Raw genomic sequence first — 10,000 nt, 5'->3', positions numbered from 1 at the left:
AAAGACATTAAAAAAAGGTACAGAAAATCTCTATTATCCTACATCCCTGAGAGAGACACTGGTGAGATAATAATCGTTCAAATCACATGTGTGTATATCATGTAAATGAGGTCATGTCAAGCAAGTCTGGCAGGGACCTGTTTTTCCACTGCTTATGATGCCAAAGTCACCGAGACAAACGTCATTATAGAAACAAAATTGCGCTCGCTAATTACCCTCGATGATCTTTTAGAACTAACACGTCACGCCACACTTTCAGAGTGACGTTTCTTTGCACGAGGCTTTAGAAGAGATCGAGGTTCCAAAACAAGCGTCTTCAATTTAGCTGCCTCGACTGCAGGACATTTTCAGTAAAATACACGTAAGTACAGTATGTAGGATAATAAGCAGAATACTAGCCTACATGGCTTGCTGTGTCGTACTAGATTTACACTCGTTGCTTTTTCAAATAGTGAACAGCTCGCTTTCGCTCGCAGTTCAATATTGAAAAAAAACAACCTCGTGTATATCTGGTACGACACAGCAAGCCATGTAGTATTCTCTATGTATAAGCGACTACATTCCCAGAGACGCCACGGTACCATTTACCATAACTTGTTGTCTGTTGTGTATCCTGTGTATACTTGAAGGCGATGTGTGGCACTACAATTAAACTTGGAGAATACTTGAAATAACCTAGTTTTCTTAGTAGTTATTGAAGTGACTTATAAAAATGAATGAACAAATTGTAAATATGAATGGGCACAGATCGCCGTTGCTATGGAAACAGCCGCCATATTGGATTTCTAGGAAACGGTTTTACAGCGACATCATACATCAGAAATGCATGATATTTGGCATAAAGAAATACATGACTTCTATCTACAATCATATAGAACAATATTTTTACTAAAGACTACAGTTAAATTTATATTATACGTTATTTGCGATTTTGACCAAAATATTTCACACAGATCGAGACAGTCATTGTTCTCCGAGACCGCGATAGCGGTCGAGGTGAACAATGACTGTCGAGATCTGTGTAAAATGTCATATTTTGGTCAAAAACGCAAATAACATTTATGTATCGATCGAATTCCTTTCAGGTAATGACTTTGTTGTTGTTTTGACGATTGAACGAGCACACACACATGAAATCAAACACATAAGCTTCATATTTGGGCGTTTCAGGTTGACCAAAACTTCAAAGGAACTACAAAACACAAGTCATGTACTGACTTTGTTGTTGTTTTGACGATTGAACGAGCACACACACATGCAATCAAACACATGACGTGTGTTTTGTAGTTGCTTTGAAGTTTCGGGCAACCTGAAACGCCCAAATATGAAGTTTTGTAGGCCTCTGACGTCACATGGCTCAAAGAAGGGAAATCCAATGTCCAATCGATACACACATTTTTGTAATAAGGATTAATGAATTTCTAACCGCATATTCATTAATCCTTATTTCAAAAACATATGTAAATTCAACTGTAGTCTTTTCTCAAAACATCGTTCTACGTGATTGTAAACTTGGCCAAAACATTATTGCAACAAATTTCAAACCCAAATTAAAGCATTAATCCCCGTGTCATTTTATTAACACTTTATATGCCAGAGAAGGCCGTTTACTTAACCTTTAGGATCACCTTTTGGATTAAATATTTCTTTTACAGGGATCACGTGACCGCCGCTCAAGTAAGGGTACCCTCAAAATCGACCAGACAAAAACGGAAGAGCCGAATGAAAAATCGACAAAAAATCACAATAGGCAAAACTTTGCAACTTTCACATACGAGAAGAAAGTCAAACCAATTATCTACCCTGAACAGATTGTTTTGTTATGCTACCTTGCGTATTTCGCGTGGTATGCTATTCCTACTGATGCAGGTGTCGATCGCAAGAGCGGTCAAAAACGGGACTTTTTGCGTCATCTTTTAGGGGTATCATGACAAAAAAGTCTGCACTGTAGCAATGACTTGGTGGATTGCTTTGAAACTTTCAGAATAGTTTACCAACATACTAGAGATACTTCGAGCGAAATGATGTATTGTTACAGGTGTTTGTTAAAATGTTATGCAATTTTTCGAAAGAAGTTTTTAATCTTGTCGTAGGATTGTTCCCTTGGGTCCAAAAGATGTATGACTTTGCATGTCTTTAGAAAAATGATTGATACACACACTGCTAAAGTTTTATGTGCGCGTAAGCACTGATGCAAATTTGCTGGGCCAGTAAACACGCTACATATTTAAGCGATGATTCTGGTGCCACAGCGATGCCCAGCCAAGCGTGACCGTAGCATGTTTTAAGAGGCACGCAGCGATAACAGCTGTAAGCGCGAAACAGCGTGAACGTTCCATTTTTTCCTCATGTGTTTGCATGACTAGCAAATTAACGCCAGCAGCTACACGCAAATGAAACTTAGATAGAATCTGTATCAATCATTTATCTGTAGATATGCAAAGTCATGAATTTTGTGGACACAAGTGAACAATCCTATGACAAGTTTAACAACATTTTCCGAAACATTGCGTCACATCTGGATAAATAACCGTAACGATCCAAACTTTCGCACGAAGTATCGCTAGTATGTTGGTAAACTATTCTGAAAGTTTCAAAGCAATCCACCTAGTCATTGCTAAAATGTAGCGCTTTTTGACATGATACCCCTACAAATTGACGTAAAACGTTCCGTTTTTGACCGCTCTTGCGATCGACACCTGCATCAGTAGGAATAGCATAGCACGCGAAATACACAAGGTAGAAAAACACAATAATCTGTTCAGGGTAGATAATTGGTTTGAATTTCTTCTCGTATGTGAAAGTTGCAAAGTTGTGCCTATTGTGATTTTTTGTCGATTTTTCATTCGGCTCTTCCGTTTTTGTCTGGTCGATTTTAGGGTACACTTACTTGAGCGGCGGTCACGTGATCCCTGTAAAAGAAATATTTAATCCAAAAGGTGATCCTAAAGGTTAAGTGAACGGCCTTCTTTAGCATTTACAGTTTTAATTAAATGACACAGGAATTAATGTTTTAATGTGGGTTTGAAATTTGTTGCAATAATTTTTTGGGCAACTTTAGATAAAAGTCATGTGTATCTTGGTGCCAAATACCAAGCATTTCTGATGTATGATGTTGCTGTAAAACCGTTTCCTAAAAATCCAATATGGCGCTGTTTATGCCAGTTTCCATAGCGACGGCAGTCTATGTCCCTTTAGTTTTCGCAATTTTTTCATTTCTTTTTATAAGTCACTTCAATTACTACCCAGAAAACTAAGTTACTCCATGCATTTTACAAGTTTCATTTTGGTAATTTTAGTGCCTCACAACGCCTTAAAGACCCACAGGCCGAAGTTCTTGTGACTTTTTCACTTTGTCTATAAGAAAACGTCCCATAAACTTAATCTTTCTTGTTTTATCAAATAACTAAAGGGAAGTAATCGCTCTTGATGCATACGAAATGTTTAATGGAGTATACGAGAGTTGTACGGCACCTGAGAGAATAACAAGCATTGAATTCTCTCAGGTGCTATGAGAAAGGTTCCGTACAACTCTCGCTTACTCCATTACACATGTCGTATGCATAAAGAGCGATTACTTTCCTTTGGTTATTTGATATCTTTACAACGCTCTGCCTCATTTCGTTTAAGATTCTTTCTTGTTTTGTTTTTATTCTTGATCTTTGAATTAAGCTTTGCTTAATTTAAAGCGATATGTTTGCCTTTATTTCTGCTTGTCATAAATTCATAACTTTGCCTCATTTCGTTTTGATTTTGACTCGATTGACATTGACTTTACTCGATCTGATTTGACCTGACTTAGACCTAACTATAGCGGACGTAATTTATCTTGTCTCGACATAATTGGTCCTGGCTTGACCAGTTCTCACTTGTCATGATTTCTTCCGACCGGATATGACTGCTGACTTGATTTGACGGAACCAGATTTGACTTGACCTAACGAGATTCTTGTTCAACTTGAGCTAATTTAACTTGACCTGACCAGAGTGAACTAATGATGACATACTCTGACATGATCTGACCAGCCATGGTCTCACTTGATTTGATTTGACTTGTTGTGACGTCATGACTTGACTTTATTTTGATTTGAGTTGTTTTGACGTCACGACTTGACTTTATTTTGATTTGAGTTGTTTTGACGTCATGACTTGACTTTATTTGATTTGACTTGTTTTGACGTCATAAAGGGACTTTATTTTGATTTTACTCGATAACTTGACTTTGTTTTGATATGAGTTGTTTTGATCTCATGTTTTAATTTGACTTCTATATTAAACTTACCGGTCTGATGTACAGGACACCGTTCTTCACGTAACTGTTGCGGGACTCAGGAGTGTACATTTGAAACTCGTCATTCTGCCGAGAGAAGACAGACAGACAGAGAGAGACACACACACACACACACACACACACACACACACACACACACACACACACACACACACACACACACACAGACAGACAGACAGACAGACAGACAGACAAAGACACACACCAACAAACACACAAGGTAATTATTTTTTTAAATAAAAAATAAAAAAAGCAAACAAACAAACAAGAAAGACGAGAAGAGGATGAAACAAACAAACAAAAATAAAATAAATACATAAAGAAGAAAAGAAGAGAGAGAAGAAGAGAAGAAACAAGTCGCGTAAGGCGAAATAACAACATTTAGTCAAGCTGTTGAACTCACAGAATGAAACTGAACGCACTGCATTTTTTCACCAAGACCGCATACTCGTAGTTTCGTCAGTCCACCGCTCGTGGCAAAGGCAGTGAAATCGACAAGCCAGAATAGTGCGGTAGTGGTCGCGCTGAGTAGGTTACCACGCGTTTCTGTATCTCTATTCCTTTTAGCTTACTGAGTTTGTTTTTAATCCAAACATATCATATCAATATGTTTTTGGAATCAGGAACCGACAAGGAATAAGATGAAATTGTTTCTAAATCGATTTCGGACAATTAATTTTAATCATAATTTTCATATTTTTAATTTTCAGAGCTTGTTTGTAATCCGTTAGGTTTGCTTCAGACTTTGTACACCAAAAATGCATTATGAGCAGAATTATGTGTCTTTTAGTAAGTAACCCCCTTTTTCTAAGTCGAGCATGAAAGCTACCATTAGAAGTTCTTTTGAGGCCTGTTTAGAATAGCAGAGATACAATACTTCACAAAGCAGCTTAGCATATGGAGGATTCCCAAATGATAACAATTTACTTAGTTATGCCACTTAGATCACGGACTATCTATGTTAAAACATTTAGTCAAAACTTGACTAAATGTAAAAAGAAGACGAAAGAAGAGAAAAAGAAAAAAAGAAAAAAAAGAAAGACGAGAAAACAACAACTAATATGTACTTCTACTCAGTACTACTATTACTACTGGTACTGGTACTACTTCACTGCTGCAGCTACTGCTGCTGCTAATAATAATAATGATAATAAATCACTTTTCTATAGCGCAAGTCCCGAATTCACAGCTCCCTGCTACTTGGAAGTTTAAACCACTCGTTGTTAACGTTAACATAGCCGTAAGCCACATGTGACATCGCACAATACAACGCAGTCAAAGTTCACGGCATATGCCGCAAGGTACTTCAGATGAGCTAACTATACAACTAATGTACAACTTCTTATATTCCTGCTGCTGTTACTGCTACTGCTGTTGCTATTAAAAACACCACTACTATGCCACCACCACCAAACACTACTACTACTAATATAACTGCTACTACTACTACTACTAGTACTACTACTACTTCTACTACTACTATAACTGCTACTACTACTACTACTACTACCGCTACTACTACTACTACTACTTCTACTAATAAGACTACTGCTGCTGCTGCTGCACCTCCTCCTCCTACTACTACTACTACTCCAACTACTACTACTACTACTACTACTACTACTACTACTACTACTACTACTAATACTACATAGTGAGGGCAACACTCACCCCAACACCGTCGGCGCTACAGTCATGTTTCCATTTGTTGCCGTCGATCTTACCCGAGCTGAAGTCATCGTAAAACACCGTGTGAGCTCTTCTCCGCAGGAAGTGAGGCGTGCCCAGTACCTCCAACGATGTCTCCACGCCTGACAGAGTTAAGGGGAAGGTTAAGTCAACTAATGCGTACAAACGTCACAGTTTTCAATTGCTTCGTGCGTCTTTGTTTCTCTAACAGTACTCCTGATTGCAGTACCGTTGTGTTCCTGATAATCTGCATTTGCCTTTGATATAAGGCACACTGTGTATAACTGGATCAAACACGTGATAATCGCTAATCAATAAAGTAATTAGTTTTTTTTCCGATTAAGGTACATACAGCGACTATTACAAACCTGGCAGTGAGGAGGGTATCACCGCACTACATTCTTATGTACCCGTCTACGTATGTTTGGTTTTAACTTAATTTTCTGCAAGAAGAAGTATATATTTTGGAAAATATGAAATACAAATGGCGGCCATAATTTATATTTTGTTAATATCTAATACCTCTAGCAGATAATCAAAACCTAACACATGTAGACGGCGAACCTCGAACGTTGCAGCTGCAACCCCAAAATAGGTACATCCCCTGATTTGATGACGTAATGCAAAGTTCGCCGAACCGAACCTAGTTCCGCTTGGTTCGGCTGTAGATAGTAGCAGGAAAAACAGCGGGCCATGTTCCTATAGCTCTTTCTCACTTCTAGTCAAGTACGAGTTATCTTTCCATGCTCTTCAACGAAGGAGAAACGCTGGGTTAGTTCCGGTATCTTCTACATCATGGCGTCTGCACTGAAAGAAAGCTCGCTCAGAGTGTGTGGTGGTGGAAAGCAGTACTGTGTCATTTGCCATAACTATCGTGGAAAAATTATTGAAGGAAGAGTTGTCAGGCTACATAAACTTCCAACAAACAAGCAACTGAAATTGTGTCTTTCGTTCTCGTTTTGTAATTGTTTTCGTTTTCGGTATTGACACAGATTGTGTTCGATAATTCAAACTAAGTTTTCCTTGCTGTTTTTCTCCTTTTCTTTTTTTTCCTTCCTTTTTTTGTATATATATATATATATTTTTTGTTTTGTTGTCTCATCTCTTTTTTCAAAAAATGTGTCGCATTGATCATAATCCGCCATGAAATTTCAGGAATGTTTATGTGAGCACTTACCATAAGTTTTAAACTTGTTGTGCTCCTTCTTAATGATGTTGTTATATTATCATGTGTCTGTTTACGAATAAAATACTGTTTAAAGGAACTGAAAAGAGCTTGGGAGCAGCGCCTACGTGTTACTCTTTCTTTTAGAAAATGACAAGATTTTGTGCAACTTGACAGAGTGACTTTCTCGTCTAGTTAATCAGATGGGTATTATTTGTTCATGTACATAAAAGTGTAAAAGAATGTTGTTGTACAACATACTTCCTTCAATCATTAGTGCATTTTGCTCTTGTCTGTGTGAAACAGTAACAGGCACATGAGCTGTAAGAAGGACTGCCGTGTCTCAGTATGACTGTAGTCTCTAGTGTCACTATAAATCTCAGTCATTGACTCTGTGTATGTCACTCATTGATGCTTACATTCCCAATGCATGGAAGACAGAAATTATAAAACTAGTATGCATGAAAACTGATGCTGGTTTGTACTCGAAATTTTTGTATCCAGTTAAAATATCAGGCATGAAAACTGAAAAATAAGAAATACTGAAAACAAAATTCGAAGGCGCGTAGCGCCAAGTTTCGCAGGCGCGTAGCGCCAGACTTTCTAGGGAGGTCCGGGGGCATGCCCCCCGGAATATTTTTTTTCAAGGGTGCAATTTGGTGCAATCTGGGGCTATCTGAGCCTTAAAATTGGATTCAAACATGGCCCCAAAACTATTTTACTATAACTATGACTAGGGAAAAAAAAAATAAAAAAAATAAAAATAAAAGAAAAAAAAAGGAAAAATACGGAAAATACGGAAAATACGGAGAATTTTCATGCCTGAATATGTCTGAGAAGTTGAACGCAAACCAACCAGGTGTGAGCGTGTGTTGTAAGGAGTGCACTATTTTGTAACGTGGGATTATGTACATGAAATTATAAATAGGGTTTGTGTGGTGTGTATCTATGCTTTTTATGTTTTTAAGGGAAAAATATTTATTACCTGTGTGTGATTACATTTTGTTTTTTATTCACAGTTGGCTGAAATATTTGCCGAGGAACGACAATGCAGTGTATTATATAATTATATATGTATTCAAAGAATAAAGACATGATGAATCTGAAGCTTGATGAATGACTTGTTTTACAGATAATCACACACACTTCAACAGACGCAGTTGATACAGTTTGGGTTTTATTTATCTAAAACATATACAAACAATAGCAGTTTAACAAAGTTGGTAAACAATGTAAAGTAAAACAACTGAAGTAACATTAAAGAGCCATGAACTGGTAATGTGAAACTGCTCTTAGGCTAATGTCAGATGGAGCTCGCAAAACACGAAACAAAAGCCGAACAAAAGCAAAACATGGTGCTTTTGTGTGTTGTTTTGCTTTTGTTCGGCTTTTGTTTCGTGTTTTGCGAGCTCCGTCTGACATTAGCCTTAGACAACACGCACATCCAGTTAACAACAATAAATGCATGACTACCAAGCATCAAAAGGACTCACTGATTCACGCACAAATTCCGCGTGTGCTCAATAATTATTGATAACATTTAACACATAGGCTACAAGTTCGTGACACTGACAGTCGAAGTGGTCTGTCAAATGCTAACTTGAATCATTTGTTTCCACAGCATTATCGACAGCATCCTTGCCATCTTTTCGCAGCTGAAACGTGCCTCTTGCTCTGCGCACTAATTCTTCTTTTTTTCCACTGACAAGTTGGCCATGTTTCCGAAGAAAATCTTTCAATTCTTTCACGTTCATGCGCTCGACTGCCGCCTCTATCTTAACCGGAACTTACCGAACCAAAGGGACGAAACTCGTGCACACCTCCGGCCTCGCTAGTGAGAAAGAGCTATGGACAGTTCTCCAAAACGTATCAGGAGATCAACTCACGTGACAAAAATTGAGATCCCGTGTAACTGCGTTGGCCAGTGCGAAACTGGTAGGTGATGACGTAATGGAGAACTGCGTCATCGCTTGTTACGTCAGAGATGGTTGTCTTCCAATGTGCACCAGCTTGGAAAAATAAAAGACAATACAGAGAAAACACATACACACACACACACGCACATACACACACACCCACACACACACACGCACACGCACGCATGCACATACACACACATACACACACACACACACACGCACACACACACGCACGCATGCACACACACACACATACACACACACACACACACACACACAAACACACACACACACCGCTCTATCCTTCCTCCTCCCGCCACACACACACACACACTGTACTGTGAAGCATTCATTTACAAATGGTAATTTTTGCATAATATATTATCATATACTCCTACCTGTGAGGTGCAGGGCTGCAGTCACGGTTTTTTGCTCAGCGGCATCAGATCGTGCCCCTGCCACTGTCACAGTCACTGCGCTTGCTAAAGGTACACCTGTGAACGGGAACCAGCTTTGTTCCAGCAAAACGGACACACACACGAACAGCTAGATCATGCACATTCCTGACTGAACTTTGTTAAAGTGACATCATAATAAGGAACCGAAGAAAAAATAATCAGTGACTGCGTGGATCTCTCTCGGTGTTACAGCTTTCAAATGTACAGGGTTACAGCAGAACATTTCGATTTGGATTTTGTTTTTTCAAAATGTTCGTTTGTGTAACCTAAGCAAAACCTACAGCTCGAAATCGCTTGTATAGAAACATTACATTTATTGAGAAAGGTTTGTTTCTAGTTGTGTGTTTATTTAAAACAAGCTAACCTGAAACATCCACGAACAGTTCAGCGCAAGGCTGTGCATGTATGAGTATCGAATGTCATTAAATGTGCAGCAAAACAGCAAAACAGGCATCGCATGTCATTAAATGAACAGCAAA

The 10,000-nt window shown here is 38.5% G+C and overlaps 1 protein-coding gene across 1 annotated transcript in view; it reads right to left on the bottom strand.

The window, feature by feature from the left end:
• LOC138950622 (beta-1,3-glucan-binding protein-like) overlaps nt 1-10,000 on the bottom strand; it is an 18,449-nt gene that overhangs the window by 8,284 nt on the left and 165 nt on the right. The window contains exons 2-5 of the mRNA XM_070322329.1: nt 9,462-9,557; nt 9,031-9,153; nt 5,962-6,101; nt 4,282-4,356 (exon numbers count right to left, since the gene is read on the bottom strand). Coding sequence (XP_070178430.1) covers nt 4,282-4,356; nt 5,962-6,101; nt 9,031-9,153; nt 9,462-9,557 — 434 coding nt within the window. The remainder of the gene's footprint in view (nt 1-4,281; nt 4,357-5,961; nt 6,102-9,030; nt 9,154-9,461; nt 9,558-10,000) is intronic.

This window comes from Littorina saxatilis, linkage group LG16 (genome assembly GCF_037325665.1).
Source record: "Littorina saxatilis isolate snail1 linkage group LG16, US_GU_Lsax_2.0, whole genome shotgun sequence".
NCBI lineage: Eukaryota > Metazoa > Mollusca > Gastropoda > Littorinimorpha > Littorinidae > Littorina > Littorina saxatilis.
The sequence above is the reverse complement of the archived record's forward strand: the minus strand, read 5'-3'. Positions and strand labels throughout refer to the sequence as shown.